This window comes from Cnephaeus nilssonii (genome assembly GCF_951640355.1).
Source record: "Cnephaeus nilssonii genome assembly, chromosome: 6".
Taxonomy (NCBI): domain Eukaryota; kingdom Metazoa; phylum Chordata; class Mammalia; order Chiroptera; family Vespertilionidae; genus Cnephaeus; species Cnephaeus nilssonii.
Genome location: NC_137077.1, coordinates 19,122,864 through 19,140,881, shown reverse-complemented (window position 1 = coordinate 19,140,881; position 18,018 = coordinate 19,122,864). Strand labels below are relative to the sequence as shown.

Below are 18,018 nucleotides of genomic sequence, written 5' to 3'. Positions count from 1 at the left end.
TTTTTAATGTTTATGTTTTGTTTTGTTTTGATTGACTTCAGAGACAGAAAGGGAGAGGGAGAGATATCTACATCAATGATGAGTGAAAATCACTGATTGGCTGCCTCCTGCATGCCCCCTAATGGGAATAAAGCCCAAAATCTAGGCATGTGCCCTGACCAGGAATTGAACCTGTGACCTCTGTGCATGAACTGCACTCAAGTAACTGAGCCACACTGCCCAGGGCCAGAATGTTCTGGATGGGGAAGGTCTACTGACAATTTGAAAAGAATCAAGTATGTTCTGGGTTACCAGTCCAGATTTTATTCCCAGCTTTAAAGGAAAGCTAAAAAATTAGGTGGCTAATGATGGGGAAGTCAGTAACAGGAAAAAGAGGTATATAGTATTAATTGTTTTCTAAAGAAAATTAGATTTAAAAGGAATAATTATTCTTTTTTTGGTTTTGTTTGGTTAATCCTCACCTGAGGATATTTTTTTCCATTGATTCTTTTCCTCACCAGAAAACACAAGTTCACATTCACTTACACCAGGGGTTGGGAACCTTTTTTTCTGCCAAGGGCCATACAAAATCATGAACTCAAAAATTAGCCTGCTATATTTGGTCAAACATTTAATTAACTCACCTTTAATGCCTTGGCAGAGCCAGACCAAATAATTTCTCGGGCTTTATACAGCCTGTGTGCCAGATGTTCCCCAGCCCTGATTTACACTATAAATGATGGAATATGCTGAATTTCGAGGGGTTCATAAAACTTCCTGTGGCTTGTCCTAGGCCTTCAAGTTAAGAACCTCTTGGGTAAAATTTCAGCTACTGCCAGAATTGAGTTTCCTGAGTGTGTATTTATATACGCACCTTTATGTATATGAAAGGCCCCTAGAAGGCAAGAACCATCTTTACGTATATTTGAAGTCCCAAGAAGGCAAAGATAATCTTTTTGTCCTTAACTCTGACCAGTAGCAATATGCCCAGATACTTACAGAACTGAACCACATCTCTTTTTTCCTACTTCAGAACTATCAGTGTCTCTTCAGTGGTCAAAATATAGTTTCAGCCCTTCAGGTATTCCCCCCCCCCCCCCCCCCCCCCAATATTTGCTAAGCCCTGTAACATGCCAGGCACTATGGATACAAAGGAGAGTTCTTTATAGTCTGATTTCTTCTTCTCATTGTATCTGCTATCACTCTCAAGAGGGGTCTCTCTCCTAACAAACCATTCCAAATTCCTCCTCCCTCATTTAAATTCCACCTGACCTTTCTGACTCAGGTCAAATGCCGTTGTTTTTTTAATCCAATCTTTCTAGGTCCAGCATTTATTGTGTATACTAAGGTTGTGAACTAGGATCCACAGAATTCTATTAAACTTTAATATTTTACTCAGAATTTTTATGTAAAGGTGCATCTTTCTGGAAGGCCAGTCCATGGCTTTCATAAGATTTTGAGGTTGCAGAGGGTCCTATAATGCAAAAAAAACGGTAATTATACTATTAGTTAGTCTATGCTGCTTCTTTTGTCTTTTCTATTCCCCAAGGGTAGGAATTTCATACTCTGTGTGTGTGTGCAAAAAGTATTTTGGGAATGTTTGCTGACTGATTTGTGTCTCCCTCAAACCCTTCCTAAAAGAAGACTTGAATACCCCTCCAAGGAATGATGACATTCATTATATTTGATCCACTTTTTGATAAAAACAGAGATACCTTTCAGATCTCCCCATTGCACATATAAGCACAATTTAAAAACAATCATCATATACCAACGAACCACACAGCATTGTTCAAAAACCTCAGTCTTAAAACAAAACAAAAAAACCCCTCAGTCTTAGGTCTACCCCCAACTTCAGAGGCACAAAAACCCATAAGGCCTTCCTTTCAATTCATTTTGCTTTTCCTTTCCATTTTTTATTTTTATTTTTAAACAGGCTGACCTACTTAGTGAAGGTTACGAGACAACTTGGCCACATTTGCAATCCATCAAACGGTATCTGCAGAAGCGGGAGGCAGAGTTTCTTAACAAAAGAGCTATTGGCAACTTGGCCATGCCCGAGTGCAGGGAGCGGCTTGGGCCGTTCCATTTCATTTCTCAAAAGATACGTCTGTCCGAAGGCAGCGACTACTCTCGCCCACTTGTTGTGAGAAAGTTGTCCCTCCTTATAAGCACGAGAATCGGCGAGGGCCCCCCAGGGAAGGGGATTCGGGGCGAAGGCCGGCCTCTCGCGCGTCCCGCCGGCCAAGGAAGCCCCCGGTGCGCGGCGCCCAGAGGCGGGGAAGCGGCGCGGCGCCCCGACGGAAGCTTTCCCTGCAGTTGAAAGGTCAGAGGCGCCGCGGAAGGCGCCGCGGGAGAGGCTGCCGAGCCGCTCGCGGACTCCCTCCAGCGCCCCGCCGCCCGACCCCGCTCCGGGCTCCGGGCCCCGCGCCCTGGCCACAGCCTCAGCCTTTCCGGAGCCCCGCGCGTTCGGCCCCGCCGCTCCGGCCACTCTCCGCGCTCCAGCCCCACCCGAGCACCCCGCCGCCGAGCCGCTGACCGGGCCGGCCCGCCGGCCGAAGCCCGCAGGCAGTGGCGGGACTGGGGGAGCGGGGGGGGGCGGAGGGGGAGGGAGAGGAGGCGTTGGTTGGCAGTTGGGAGAAAGGGACACCGACCCCACCCCCACCCTCACCCCTATCTCGGCCGCGGCCGCTTTCTCCGCACCCGGCACGTCTTACCGGTTTCTCCGCCGAGCTGCGTCCGGCACCGGGCGTGGACCGGACGGTCCCGCAGCGACGGCTCCTGGAGGGGGTGCCGGGAGGAGGTGGCTTGGAGAAGGATGAAGGGGGAGGGTAGAGGAAAGTGGGGGCAGGGAGCTTTCTGGGTTTGTGTATTTGGAGGGGGTCAGAGTTCGTGACCTCTCGGCTCCGCGGTACGCGCTCCAGTCCGCGCCTGCGCGTGAGTGGTCCGGGGAACAGGCGAGAGGAGGGCGTGGCGCTCCCTGGGAGGAGAGATGAAAGGACCGAGCCTCTCAAAACCGACTGCCCCCTAGCGGCCAGGAGGGAGAATGCCCCCGCCATTGCTGCGCCTCAGGCGGTCCTGAAAGGTTTTGGAACAACTTTTCAGGTTTGAGTATTGAGATAGCCTCATCAGTTTTAGGCAATTCTGTTTCTAATTGTGGGAAACTGGGCTCTGTGATAGGCTCCCTAACATTTATCAGAGGAATAACAAGTATGGGTAAATCCCAATAAGATATTTAAAATTCCCTTCAATAAAATGACAAACTGGGGTAGAATCCTGTGTAGTAAAGTTTTACTTATCAGCTCTTGTAATGAAATAGGTATAATTGCTAAATGGTGCATGGACATAATTGCTTAGTATGTAAAATTCCCGAAGGCTTATTTTTGTCTGATTTGCTCAGCCGTGTATTCCCAACCCTATAGGACAGTGTCTGATGGCCAACCAAAAATTGGAAAGAGGTATTGATGGAACATGACATTCTGACAGTAACCGCCTGTGGCACAGAGGTGTGGCAGGAAGAGCTGTCCTGTATGCAAAGTACTGTGTGATGGTTTGGATTTTAAGAGAAGGGGTCCTCAAAATTTCTTTAGTATTGATCAGCACTAGAAAAGCAGTCATGGATTTAGGCCAAAAACCCAAGTGAGGAAAACAAAGGTACACTGGGGAGGAGAACATCTCTGTCATTTCCTGCTGGAACTAGGAGCCGGACACAGGACGCAGAAAAAGGGCATGCAACTATATCCCTAACAAGTAGAAATATCCTTTAGGCCGCATTCTCTAAAAGTTCCCCTTTTCCTTTGGCATCATTTATTCTATTTGGTGGTTTTAAGGCAGCCCCTCTTCCCTCCACCTCCCCCCCCCCAAATCCTTAAGATGGTCTCAAAAGTGGAAGTTCAGAAAGCACATTTACCATGGAAAAGGCAATCTGAGACCTTTTCTCTATTCTCAGTGCATAATATGAGTGCTTATAGTTATGTCTGTGGTTACCCCTTATCATCCAATTAATTCATATAAGTTACAATAGGTTGACTTACTAAAATGTGGAAGTAGAAGCCATTTGGGAAACATCATTTGTGGGTGAAGAAGAGCACCCCCTAATTATGCTTCAGGAAAACAGGTCAATGTGATTCATCTTTAAATGTGACTTAAAAAAATTAAGGTCTAAAGAGAACGAAATGGAAAATAAAAAATAACATAAAAAATTATGATTTAAAACACATCACACCAAAAGTAGATAAATTTATTTTGTAATAAATACATATTAACATTATTTACAATGCTAACATTTGATTTATAAAGAATTTACTAGATCTCTATATGACAATAAGATAGACTATTATCACTTTAAGTAAAAAGTATTTATAGAAATTCGTAAGTCATTTAAAAAAACAATAGCATTTTAAGATTGGTTTTCAAGATGCTATGACCAACTTATATAAAAGAAAAGGCTGCCCTCTTTTAAATCTCTCCCCCCAGCAGAAAAAAGAAATTTGATATATTGAGGCATTTTGAAGATTTACTGCCACCTTCATCTTTAAAAAAAATACTACTAGAAATTATTTATCTCTTTTCTTTAACGGGGAAAAAAGTTGTAGGTAAGATTTTCTCTTAGAAAATAACTTAAAAGTGGCTTAAGCTCCTGAATGATATTTGTGTATTGGGGATACTGAAAAAAAAAGGGGGGGGTCCATTTGAAGTAATTTATCAAATACTAAATATCCAACAATTATAGACACTCTGCCAGATGCTGAGGGGGAATGTGATAAGTACCTTAAGAAAGTCTGTTTATGAGCTAAAGGATATGGGAATTTAGAGGAAGGGAAAACTAAATCTAGTTTGAAGAAACAGGAGAGAAGGAATAGGGAAGAGAAGGACTGGGGATCAACTTCAGAGAAGTCTTGGATAAACAGGCAGAAATGGGGGTGGGAGAGAAAACTGTGAACAGAGAAAGGTTGGGCTGGGATTAGCGGGAGTGCATGATACCTGAGGAAGTGTTCCATGCCAAGCCACTGGGAAGCCAATGGAAGTGGAAGAGCGGGGATGAAAGTAGAGCCATGCTTTAGAAGATGGCTCTGGCTGTGTTTAAAATGGGACCCTGCAAGGAAGGCATTGGAATTAGAAGAGTTACTCCAGTCATTGGAAAGAAGTAGCAGGGGTCTATGCAACAACAGAAGGGCAATGAAGATGGAAAGGGTACACGAGCAATTGCAGAGGGCCCTGTTGAGACTTGGAGTCAGATTCTGGAGAGTAGACTGCTGTTTTTCCATCATAGAAGAAAATAAACAGATTAAAAGAAAAGTGAGTTGAGTTTTAGTGATGTAAAGTTTAAAATGCTTAAGGACTCGTGTGTAAATGTCCAACTGGTAGTTGCAAATGTGGCCTTGCAGGATGGTGGAACGTGTAGGTCTAAGAAATGAGTTGTAATGTAGGCATTTGGAGGGCTGTGTTTGAGATGTAGACGACGAGAATCATGTCCTTTGTAGAAGAAACAAATATTCAAACAATATTCAATAAATATTCTCTCTTAAAAGACCGAAGATAGGTATTTTGTGAGAAATTGAGACATTAGACATAGCATCTGCCTTCCAGGAGTGTATAGTACAGTAAGAGAAACAGGATTTACTTCTGGAAAGCCCAGTGATTATATCTGACTACACTGCCTCTCAAACGTCAAAAACAGTACAGTGAAAGCACATTCCAAGACATATCCACATATGCTGTGATAACATTTACGTTTTAACTAAATTACTTTACACCTGGCTTTCCCTATTTCCCTGGATATATTCTACCAATCAAATATAAAATACACATTTGGCTAACAAAACTACACTTTAAAGTTGTCTTCTTCACTTACTTGTTTCATCACATCTTTATATTAAACAAAGGTTGCTCTGATGATCTCATTTTAAGAAATGCTATTACATACACAAAGAATTAAGCAAAGAATTAAGTGTCTTGGACAAAGGACTCTAGGACACTGGATGCATTAGGGAACAGGGGGGAGAAGGTTGGAGAGAGGTCCAGAAATGTGGGATGATCCCAAAAATAACCATTCTCATTTTCCTAGGACTCTGGTGGGTCTTCTACATTGACAGATGCCATAGATAAAGTAGGAACACTGGCTGGGGACACACCGTAAGAATGCAGCCATCCCCTTGTTTAAACTGGCATCTCTTGTCTAGGTTACTTCAGAATCCCTTTGGCTTAACTTTATAACTGCTCTTCTTTCTCCTCCTCATGAATAAAAGGAGATACTTGAAAAGGGTTTGATGGAAGCACATGTATAATAAATACAGTGTTCTTGGGATGTAGGTACTATTTATACTTTCTCCTCATTTATAGGATGTACCCAATATATCATTCCCACCCCCCTAAAATGTTAGCTATCAAGAGATATTTTCAAAATAGCTTTACAACAAAATATATATAATTAGGTTTCTCAGTTGACATTGGATTAGCCAGTTTAAATAAATAATTGATCAGCTTTAGTAAGTTATGAGAATTGATAAGGGGGAAAGGGAATGTAATACTATTCCACATTTAAGACATCTTTATGGGGTGGGGGATTGTAATCTGATAGCTTCCTCAAGAGGCTATATTTTATATTTTTCAAAACCCTCCATGGGGCTAAGCCAATAGCTAGTATAATCATACATGAGTTTCACGTGTAATTAGGAGAATTACTAGAAGTTTGTGCAATGTTCTATTTAGATTTATAACTGGTTCTTGATTCATCCAACTGTTGAAAGATAGAATAGCCTGCCTGATATTTTCTAAGATTCTGAGGTTTAAACCAAACCTGTAGTCAGAAGGTTGAGAGCTTAAGAGGGGGAAGAACTCTAAATAACTACTGTTTTGTGAAGTGCTAAGCCCAATGATGCAGAAGGGAATATAGGGTATAACCTTGGTCTCCAAAAAGGTTATACTAAAAAGTGCAGGGATTTTTAACATGGAAGCCCAAATCATGCTATCTTGATTAAAATTAATGAGCTGCAAAGAATATTAGTTTACCCACAGTAGCAGAAAGACAGGAGAGGTAGCATGTGAGGATTGTGTGTGTGAGATTGCAACAACATTTAAAATGATTCCACAGCAAGCAATAGCCAGAAAAAAAACTACAGCCAACTCTAGATTTAACAGGGACTCTGGTGCTGCAACAAAAAACATTCAAAAGGCCCCAGAAAGGCACTCGAATTCTCTTGGCAATCATAAATATCACAGTGAATCAAGAAATCCCTTATGCAAAAGAAAGGAAAATTCTTGTGTTTGTTAATGAAATATTCAATGACTAATTTTGCCTTTTAGGATAATTTACATATAGCTTAAGCTTAGTCAATAAATGTTCCTATGAACATCAGGAATGACTTTAATCAGTGTTCATTTTTCTTCTGCGAATCAATTTTATTTACAAAGTAGTTCCTATGTTAAACAATAAGTGCACCAGAATTATGAATATAAATCTTTCCTAATGAGGTGCACTGACAGTTGGTTAAAGAAATAACGGACTTTTTAAAATTTACCAAGGAGGACCTAACACAAAGTGGTAGTAAAAAACTTATTTAAAAAAAAGAATACTATACAATTTTAATTAATACTAGCTTAAAATTTGTGCTTTTTTGATATGGTAATTCCAGTTCATTTTTAAAAGCACAAAGGAAATGTAACATTCTTTTTAGATACAAATACCACTATTGACTTGGGCTCAGAACACTTATAATGCTTGCCATATTTTACATTTTAAAAAACAATACACATATTTGTGTAGAACCGGTAGCTTTAAAAAGTTTAGATTTAATTAATGTAAAGTCTATGGAGTTAATTATTTGTGTTCCTCTGAAAATGAAAACATCTTTCCTATGTATATTCGGTTAAATAAAAATCCAGACTCTTCCCCTCTGCTATAATTTCTTTATGATGTAACATTATCTCATGCCAAAAGAGGTACATCATAGTAGAAATGCTTGGGATAATTTATTAGAATTTCATTTCACAGTTATTGAGGTAGAAGTTGGTCATGTGTTTTCCCATTAAAGATAAAAATTCATCTTAGTTTACTGATTTAAAGATACACATTTTTTTGTCATAAGCAATTTTCTAATCATAATTTCTAAACCGAACATTGCATGAAACTTGCTCCTTGATGTGTGTTTTTTTATTTACAAAGACTTACCACTAGTGAGAACATTATTACAATGTAACACTGTAAAGCACATTGAAAAAACAGTGTGGACTATGTCACAAACAGTTAATACAACATACAATATTAAGATACATTTTCTAATTTCTAAAGAAAAGGTACTTTAGAATTCAGTGTGAATTTCAGAAATAATTCTGACAAGTAAACATCAAAATTTTAATAAATAACATACATGGAAAAAACAAACATTTAAAAATACTCTTAATACCTAACAAAATAATTTTTTATATTTGATGAAGATTTTGGTTACATTTATCGTGGCAGTGTTCACTTGTATTAAATTTTTATACGGTATTTACTCCATTCTGATGAAATTCCACCCTTTTGAAATCACAGAAGAGATGAAACCAATACTGCTATAATATTGTGCCTTCCTGAAATGCTTCTATCCACCTATTAATAAGAGAAATTTGTTAGATTCATAAAATGCAATTATCCGATATGTGTTATGTTAACACAGATAATAGCTGTGCCCATGAATCTGTTACCCTAACAATGTATTTAAGATTTTTCTATAGCAAACTAGAATTCCGTCAATATGGAACTATCCTTTATTTGATAATTTGGCCAAAAATTTGGACTGAAAAGTACATCTCTTATTTCTATGAGGCATGAGAAAGGACCCATTTCATGTGAAAGTTCTATGAAATCCTGATGATCCTGTTCAATTGGTTTTGGAAGTAGCTATATCTTTAAAGGCCTTTATTTCAACCCCCGTTCTGCTTTTAGGAACACAAGCTCTGTCCTTGTCTCCTTCTCCCTTAACCACAGATTCCTTAGGCATCCATAGTCTAGACCTGCTCTAAAATTTTCAATGAAAGGGAATCTAACATCTAGTCTGATCAAAAATTTGTATGCAATAAGAAAAGTATTTCACAGTTTCACAGAACTTTCCAAAATCCTTTAGTCTCAAAGTTTTGACAATACAATAGTGGCAATTATTCAGACACTTGGAGGTAGTGTCTTTGTGCCTCCCTAATAGTGTAACTGCTTCCGAACTTACTAGGAACATTTTAAATCACTCAGTTTAAATAGTAAAAGCAGTATATGACAGATTTAGCTCAAATTTCAAGGATAGAATTTTCAAAATTTTAAATGCAAATGGCAAATCTTATCCCATAAAAAAGGCCTTTAAAAAAGCCAAAAGTTTCCAATGAAGTTAACATATTTTACTATTCTGTTAATGTGCAAAAAAGCAACCCATTTGATATTAATACCCTCAAAGAGAAACTCATACTTTAGCCTATATTAATTCTAAATTACAAGTAAGCTGGTTCTCTTCCCTAACTACATTAATTCTGTCTTGAAGTGATTTCTTTCTTTTATTTAATTATTTTTTCTTTATTTTTTTCCTCATCACCATTTATCCTCCTATACCTTCTTCCACTTCCATCCCCCAAATTGATAAAGTGATTTCCTTATCAATTTAAAGACACGAGCAAAAGATGTATATTCAAAAGCAATAATTATTATCAGTTTGGTGATGAATACTAATGAAAATGATGAGAAATATCTAACAGAATATTGGGGCAATTACTATTACTATGAAATCTTTCCAGAAAAAAATAGCTAAATGACATAATTTTAAAACATTCTTCAATACACAAAAGAAATTATTTGGAGTAGCAGCTATATACGGCTAGATATCCTAACACTGGCAGGGGTTAGGGTGGTGGGAGGGAGTATTTGTAACACTGTACCTGATTAATTTCCAGGAACATATGTAATCCTGGTACATTAATTCTTACTGTCTTAAAAATGAAAAGCCTTGTTTACTTAAAGCATTCTTATCTGCATGCACTTTTTGAGTCTATTCAGAAAAGATTAGCATCTCTTAGTGAAAACAAAGATGTGTCTTTTGTGAGACCAAAATAAAAAAACAAATGAAAGAGAGGTGAACTGTTTGTTCAGAAAGGACCTTGATTTCATGAGATACACTTCTCTATATCAAGCAACCGCATGACATCTAAATATTCTTGAAATTTTGAAGAGACTTTCTCTCTTTACTATCTAAAATGATATCTATTTCAAAAAAAAAAATTAAATGATATCTAATTCCTTCTACTCAGTCACTGGGAACAGCATGGGAGCCTCTTAATGTGTTTGACCTTTTCCCCAAAGAAGTTTGCAAGCAGCTGTTTAAACTCCTGCAGTTCCCCGGCACAATGGAATCATTGGACTGCCAAATCCTGGAATGTTTCAAGAGAAGATTCTTACCCTCATTGAAGGAGAGGTCAAATACCTCAGCGTCCCTTCCTCTCAGCAGAGCAGCGTCATGCGGCTTCCTCAGAGGTCATGCGTACACACATATTTTGGACAGATCTACCTATTTTCTTTCCCCCTCTGCCTCCTGAAAATATTCCAGGTACTCTAGCCTGTCTTTAGAAACAGTGCTAAAGAGTTTGAATACTATCTTAAACATTTCTTATTTGGATCCTGACTTAAATTCTAAGTTGTCCCCCAAGTAGGTTACCTTACAATAACTCACACTTCCATGCATAAAAGGAAAATATGTCTAAATTACTTACTTCTGAGCTGAGTGAGCATCATCTGCTTTGAATACATAAAATACCATGTTTTTATGCAATAGTTGAAATACTCTAGACTCTGAATTCTCATCTTTGACTTGAGTGACAGTGAATCCTAATAAAGGTTGACTCTCCATAGCTGCCACATCCTAAATTAAAAAGACATGGAGGGTGATGGGTTTTAAAATTTAAACAAAATTCAATTTGCAAACTCGTGCTATATATGGCTATCATTTCATTTCATATCCTATATAATAAAAAGTGTAATATGCAAATCAACCAAACGGCAGAAAGACCGATCACAATGATGCGCACTGACCAATGCAGGAGCTCCCCACAGGGGGAGCGCCGGTCAGTCAGAAGCCGGGCTCAAGGCTGGCTGGCTGGCAAGCGCAGCAGTGGTGGCGGGCGCCTCTCTCGCCTCCACTGCAGGTGGGTAAAGAGCGAGGGGTGCCGGACTGCGAGAGCCCCAGACTGAGAGAGGGATGTGCACCTTCCAGCTTAGGCCCGATCTCCCCAGGGATCGGGCCTAAGCTGGCAGGCAGACATCCCCTGAGGGGTCCTAGACTACAAGAGGGCAACAGGCCAGGCTTAGGGGACCCCCCCCCTCCAGTGCACAAATCCTGTGCACCAGGCCTCTAGTACACACATATAAAACAATGACAACTCTAGCAACTTCTCCAGTTTTCATTTATTCAACAATATTTACTGAGCCACACCCCCTCCCCTTCCAGGAGCCAGACACTGTGCTAGACAGTTTTCAGTATGTTCACATGCATTGTTTTTCACATATTTCCATACAGCCACACGAGGTAGGTAATTACAATATTTTGATTTTATGGATGCAGAAAACATAGCTCAGAAGGGCAAGCAATTTACACCAGGCCCACTAAGAAAAGCTTGGGCCTTAGAGCAGAGGTTTTCATAGATGTTGGAACATGTGGTGATCAGATAGGAGAAAGGGCAGTATTAAAGCAAACCGTCAGAAACTTCTTATAACCCAAAGGAAGTTTAGATTATCTATGCTGATGCCGGATCGATGCAATCTGGGGACAGTCAAGGGGATGTCATCCAGCAGAGCTTGGCAGAAAGGATAAACACCTCTGCCTTCAGTGAAGTAGTCACAGGACACCAAACAAACTTACATTTTAGTAATGGAAAATTCCTAATACTTTTGAATAAGAGCTCTCAAGACAAAAACAAAGACACTGTTTACATTAGAAATAACAACAACATGCCATGGCCGGGTGGCTCAGTTGGTTGGAGTATCATCTCCTACACCAAAAGGTTGGGAGTTCCATTCTCAGTAGGGCACATACCTAGGTTGCAGGTTCAATCCCCAGTTCAGGATGCAAATGGGAGACAACTAATTGATGTTTCTCTCTCACATCAATATCTCAGTCTCTGTCTCTCTCCCTTCCTCTCCAAAATCAATAATATATATACTAGAGGCCGAAACTAGCTCTCCGACATCCCCCAAGGGGTCCCAGATTGCGAGAGGGCACAGGCCAGGCTGAGGGACCCCACAGGTGTACAATTGGGGCTGAGGAGGGACGTGGGAAGTTGGCCAGCCAGGGAGGGATCAGCTGAGGGGCTCTAGGGTGTGCCTGGCCTCGCTCAGTCCCGGTCAGCCAGACCCCAGCAGCAAGCTAACCTACCGATCAGAGTGTCTGCCCCTTGGTGGTCAGTGCATGTCGTGGTGACTGGTTGATTGTCTGCCCCCTGGTGGTCAGTGCACATCACAGCAAGCAGTTGAGCGACCTTAGCATATCATTAGCATATTACGCTTTGGATGAATGGCCGATCAGATGACTGGACACTTAGCATATTAGGCTTTTATTATATAGGATATATACACATATATACACACACACATACACACACACACACACACACACACACACACACACACATATATATATCTCCTTGGTGAAGATAACAAAATAAAGATAACAACATCTCCCCCTCCAGAAGCAAAGCAAAACGAATAACATAAAACAGATTAAACAAATATTGTAACTATTTCCAGTTGGCATTATAAAACAAGATCCCCAAGTTATACATATTTAGATTTCAGATCTTACCTCACTTGCAGCATATGTATACAGCACTTTATTTTTTATGACAAACCAAAAGTGTTTCCAAGGTTTCTTATGGCCCTTTGACCTGTACAAATAGCCACTCATGGAAGAATCTTCTGTATTTGCTGATACCTAGATAAGCAAATCCCATATACAGTTAAATGGTGTTCAAACAAAAGATTTTAAATAATGAAACTGTTTTTGATCATTGGTTCTGAAAGCAATAACCATAATAATAATGTTTCAAAATTAAAGTTTATTTTCAAAGTCTGCTATTATCCAAACTGAATTACCACATGCATAAAAATACCTTTTAGAAGCAGTCCTAAAATTCTACCTGGTTTGTATGTATGTTTTTCTTTGCAGGTTTGCCTGTGTTTTCTGGGTTTCCAGAAGAAAAATAATTCCAAAGGTCAAAAAGCCTTTTTTAAAACTGCATTTTGGGGCCTGTGTATGCTGTTTATTGCTCTTTTTATTCTGGTAATTAGAGAAAATTACTTAAAACTTGAACTCTGTCCCTGAAATAACTAAAAAATTGTACCAACAGAAAAGTAAATAGAGAATTCTACTATTAATGGGGATTTTAAGGATCATTTTCTACTCCCCAAATTTTGGTCTGAAAGAAGTTTGTCTTACTTCATAAAAGGCTGAAAATGTTTTAATCTCTAGACAAAATATAGTAAGCCTTTATAGTGATAATTTGGCAGTTGAGACTTTTCTATCTTTTTTTAAACACAGGAACAATAGGCAAGTTTATGAATTGCCTAATTAGTGGTGTGGTGAACAGACCCTGAAGTGACTCCCCATGACCCCTGCTGTTGCAAAATCACACTGTTGCACATTCTATTCCCCTTAAATGTGGGCAGGACCTGGGACTTGCTCCTAACCCACAGTATACGGTGAAGCTGATGGGGTATCACTCCCCTGATTGTGACATTATATTAGACTCAATCTTACGAGTAGACAGCTCTGTCTCCCATTGTGGCTTTGAAGAAACAGGCAACCATGGTGGGAGGCCCATGTGGCAAGGAGTTGAGGACAACCTCTAGGAAAAGCAAATAAGAAGCCAAGGCCCTCAGTCTTACAACTGCAAGGAAATGAATTCTGCCAACAGCCTGAGTGAGGATGAAAGTAAACCCTTCCCTAGACTGTCTCCAGATGAGAACTCAACAATGGCCAACACTATGATTGTGGCCCTACAGGGATCCCAGCTAAGCTATGCCTGGGCTCTTGAGATAATAAATGTGTGCTGTTTTCACATAGTAACTAAGCAAGAGAATAAAATTTAAAACTCTACTGGCCACAAAACTACCACAGGTGGAACCAATTAATAAACTAATTAAAAGGGGAGTGGCCAGAAAGGCGGTACTTCTGATCTCTGGCACTGGCTGACTGAACACTTGAATTTGAGGAACTGGGATTGGATACCAGTGATGCCTGTGGATTATGCCACTGCCAGGTCTAACTGTACTAGTATATGCTATTATCACCTTTTAAATATTTCTTTTAAGTTTAAAGGAATGACAACCTACTATTAGTGATTATCAGCTGTATATAACCAACCAATGCCTACAAATATTCTGCATATTCTTCCCTCTGGTTAGGGGTCTCCTCAAAGTAATTTTAAAAATTCATGCCCTAACCATTTTGGCTTAGTGGATAGAGCATCGGCCTGCAGACTAAAGGGTGCTGGGTTCGATTCCGGTCAAGGGCACATGCCCGGGTTGTGGGCTCCATCCCCAGTAGGGGGCGTGCAGGAGGCAGTCAATCAATAATTCTCTCTTATCATTGATGTTTCTATCTCTCTCTCCCTCTCCCTCTCTGAAATCAATAAAAATATATTAAAAAATAAAAAAAGAAAGCATACCGTTTTAAAAAAATTCACATGTGCCCAAGTTATCTTTACTTTCTATCATTGCTATAAAATATTCTGCAAACTTTTTGACAGCCATTTTCTAAATGACTCAGGTCATATGGGAGACTAAGCAAGATAGCAAGGCATCAGCCACACCTCATCACCAGTATTAAAATGCATGTCTTAATAGTTGTGGGAAATGACATCTTCCTTTATGAATGAGAAACAGTCTATTATATGCGTATGAATAATTCAGCCTCTATCAGGTTGCAAGTTTAATGGAGACACTTACTTCTTTGAGAGCCGCTGGAATTTTTTTCTGTTTCCTCCCTGAGGGAATACTCTGTAAGACTGATGATAAGGCACTTGAAGATTTGTGATTTCCAGGAGATCCAATCTTAGGAGAGTGCTGGTGATCTAAAAGAAATCAAGCACACTTATACACCAGTAGTAACCATTCTGCAATTCAATTTAATTCAGATCAATAAACATTATTGCATAAAATATCCATGGATGGATACTTAAGAAACTGGTGGCACTGATGGCCCTGGCAACAGAAGATAGATGGCCAGAAGTTGAGTGGGAGGAAGACTTTCCACTGTCTATGATTTTATACTTTTTCAACACTAAACCATGTGAAAGGATTACCCTTTTGTGCCTTTAGAATTGTGAAACATGTCACTGTACTACCAACTTAAAAACATTTTTTAAAACTTCACTCCTGACTTAAAAAAACAAATCTAACTTCGTTTAGTATTAAGATACATGACCAAATAATATTATAATGAACGAAGTCCTAGAAAAGGGGCTACACGCCCAGCCGGCATGGCTCAGGGGTTGAGCATCGACCTATGAACCAGGAGGTCACAGTCCAATTCCTGGTCAGGGCATATGTCCAGGTTGCAGGCTCGATCCTGAGTGGGGGCTTGCAGGAGGCAGTCAATCAATGATTCTCTCTCATCATTGATGTTTTTATTTCTCTCTCCCTCTTCCTTCCTCTATGAAAACATTTTAAAAAATAATTTAAAAAAATAAAAGAGGCTACAAGACAAGATGAGCAAGCAATTAATTTTGACTGCACAGGTTCAGGAAAAGCTGAGAAGAGGATGAGATGTTTGAGTTGACCATTAAGGTATAACTAAGTTTGCCAAGAAAAAAAGAGGAGGATGAATGAAGAGAGGTCAGCATAAGCAAAAAGCAGAGAGAGATGAAATAAGATTATCTATTTGGAGAATAATGAGGCTGGAAATAAAAGGCTGGTTCTAAGGAACCTGGACTGTTGCTGTTTAGGCAGTGGGAAGTGAAAGACCTTTTAGGCTGGAGAGTGACATGAACAGACTGAATTGAGAAAAATAAATCTGGCAGTGGAAAGGAAGAAGGATTTGTAGCAAGAAAATCTGTTAGGAAATTACTGCAGTAGACCAGATGAAAGACAAGGCCTTATTATGAGATGAAGAAATCAAGAAAAAGACAAAGATAAACTTGACAAAATTTACTGACCAAATGAGTTTGAATGATGGGGGAGAATGGTTCAAAAAAATGTATTTTGAATGGTTCCAGCCAATACTATATACCAGAGAGAACACATGGAGGAACATAAAGGCTGGCAAAGGAATGATTAGATTTTTATGTCCTCTTGGGAAAAATGTACACAGACAAATCGCATGTCATCTAGTTTTATTCAATTATTCTCATATGCAGATGAAAAGCTACTCTACATGAAAATGAAAGATAATCTTTTACAAATTTAGAGCCTAAATGTTTCAGGAATTTAAAGGTCTCTTCCTAAAACAGACCTGAACAGTCCTGCTAGCTGCATTCATCTTAACTGCAGGGATGGATATGATATGTCATTTTGTATTTAGTGAAAAGCTACATTTTAATAACACCTCACTAAATCAATCCAAGTGATTAAAATTAGGCTATCAAAGTGGCACCTGGTACACTTCCATAAGGAATTACTTTACAGATACATAAAAATGATATGTAATGAGCACAGTTGTGAAACTAGAAACTTCAAAATTACTTGAGAGTTAAAGTTCCCTTGTAACTGTTTTAAGCATTTCATCCTATAATTACTTTTCTACAATTAATATTCTAAGCAAAACTGTGATCAGAGTAAGAATAAACTTTAGTCCAACCTCTCTTAGAAATATTACTAAATATGAGTTAAGACAGCTTAACTAAAAAAAGCAAAATACTCAATATTTTGAGATGAGTATCACCAAATCATATTGCTAATGTGTCTAAGATAATTCTTTCAGAAGGCCGTTTGAAAGTATCTGGGAATTAAAGGAACTTGGGGTTAAGTTTTACTTATATATTACCTAATTTCTGCAGTTCTTGAAAACAATGTTCACATACTCTTGCTGGTTGATTTTTCAGGTAATCTAAGCCACACTTATTTGATGAACAAGCTTGGCATACAATCTGAAAACACATTGGAATTATTTAATTTAGAGTAATCTTTGTATCCAAACCATCAGGTATGTTACAATTTATAGTGCTGCCTACTTTTCAAAACCATTTTTACAGTCATTGATTCTCAATAACAATTCTACGGACTTCAGGCATGTAATGAACTCACACACAATACCACACTGGAAGATACAGAGGCCTTAGATGATTACTGAGTGTTTACTGCAAAAAGAATAAAATACTAAAGAGTTAATGTGTGCAAAATGTTTGAACAGCACCTGGTGCGCAGTAAGTCCTGTGTTAGCTGTATTGTCTTCATTATCATTGCTGTCATTGTTATCATCACTGCTATAACCACGACCACCTCTGACCACCTCTCCCAAGTGTCTGGCTCTATATTAAATGCTCTCTAAATAAGACCTCATTTAACCTTTACAATTACTCGCTGATGTCATTGTTACTGTGCTCAGTTTACTAATGAGGGCGGGGCAGTCAATTAGCATATTCCCTCCTTATTGGCTGTGGGCGCTGCCATCTTTGCCATGGTGTGAAGGTCAATTAGCATATTCCCTCTTTATTAGAAAGGATTGATGTGACCACACATGAACTTAATTCTGGCTTATATCATTTAGTTTCTAGTAAAACTGGTCTCATTGTAAGTCCTTGCACTTAAAGTCACAGAACCTATCAAGATGTTTAGTGAGGACTTACTATAATTAGTATCCAGATAAATGTAGTTTAAATAATTATCTGTAAACTAGAGGCCCAGTGCACGGATTTGTACACAGGTGGGGTCCCTTGGCCTGGCCTGCGAGGAGTGGGCTGAAATCGGCTCTCCAACATCTCCCGAGGGGTCCTGGATTGCAAGAGGGCAGTTCTTGGGTGACGCACCCTGGAATTGGGCTCCCTCCTCTCTGGTTCCAGGTGTGTCTCCCAAGAACTGCAGCTGCCAAGTCACCA

General features: G+C 39.4%; 2 protein-coding genes across 4 annotated transcripts in view; both read right to left on the bottom strand.

The window, feature by feature from the left end:
• NR2C1 (nuclear receptor subfamily 2 group C member 1) overlaps window positions 1–3,034 on the bottom strand; it is a 44,654-nt gene extending 41,620 nt beyond the window's left edge. For 2 of the 3 annotated variants that reach the window (XM_079775296.1, XM_079775298.1), the window contains exon 1: window positions 2,697–3,032. The gene's annotated coding sequence lies outside the window, so the exon portion shown is untranslated. Of the gene's footprint in view, window positions 1–2,696 lie in introns of all 3 variants that reach the window. The other variant, XM_079775297.1, reaches the window with a different exon arrangement.
• Window positions 3,035–4,173: 1,139 nt separating this feature from the next.
• The window catches only part of FGD6 (FYVE, RhoGEF and PH domain containing 6), a 125,517-nt gene continuing 111,672 nt past the window's right edge, over window positions 4,174–18,018 (bottom strand). The window contains exons 18-22 of the mRNA XM_079775508.1: window positions 16,968–17,070; window positions 14,933–15,057; window positions 12,789–12,917; window positions 10,705–10,853; window positions 4,174–8,569 (exon numbers count right to left, since the gene is read on the bottom strand). Of these exons, the coding sequence (XP_079631634.1) occupies window positions 8,533–8,569; window positions 10,705–10,853; window positions 12,789–12,917; window positions 14,933–15,057; window positions 16,968–17,070 (543 nt within the window). The 3' untranslated portion in view covers window positions 4,174–8,532. The remainder of the gene's footprint in view (window positions 8,570–10,704; window positions 10,854–12,788; window positions 12,918–14,932; window positions 15,058–16,967; window positions 17,071–18,018) is intronic.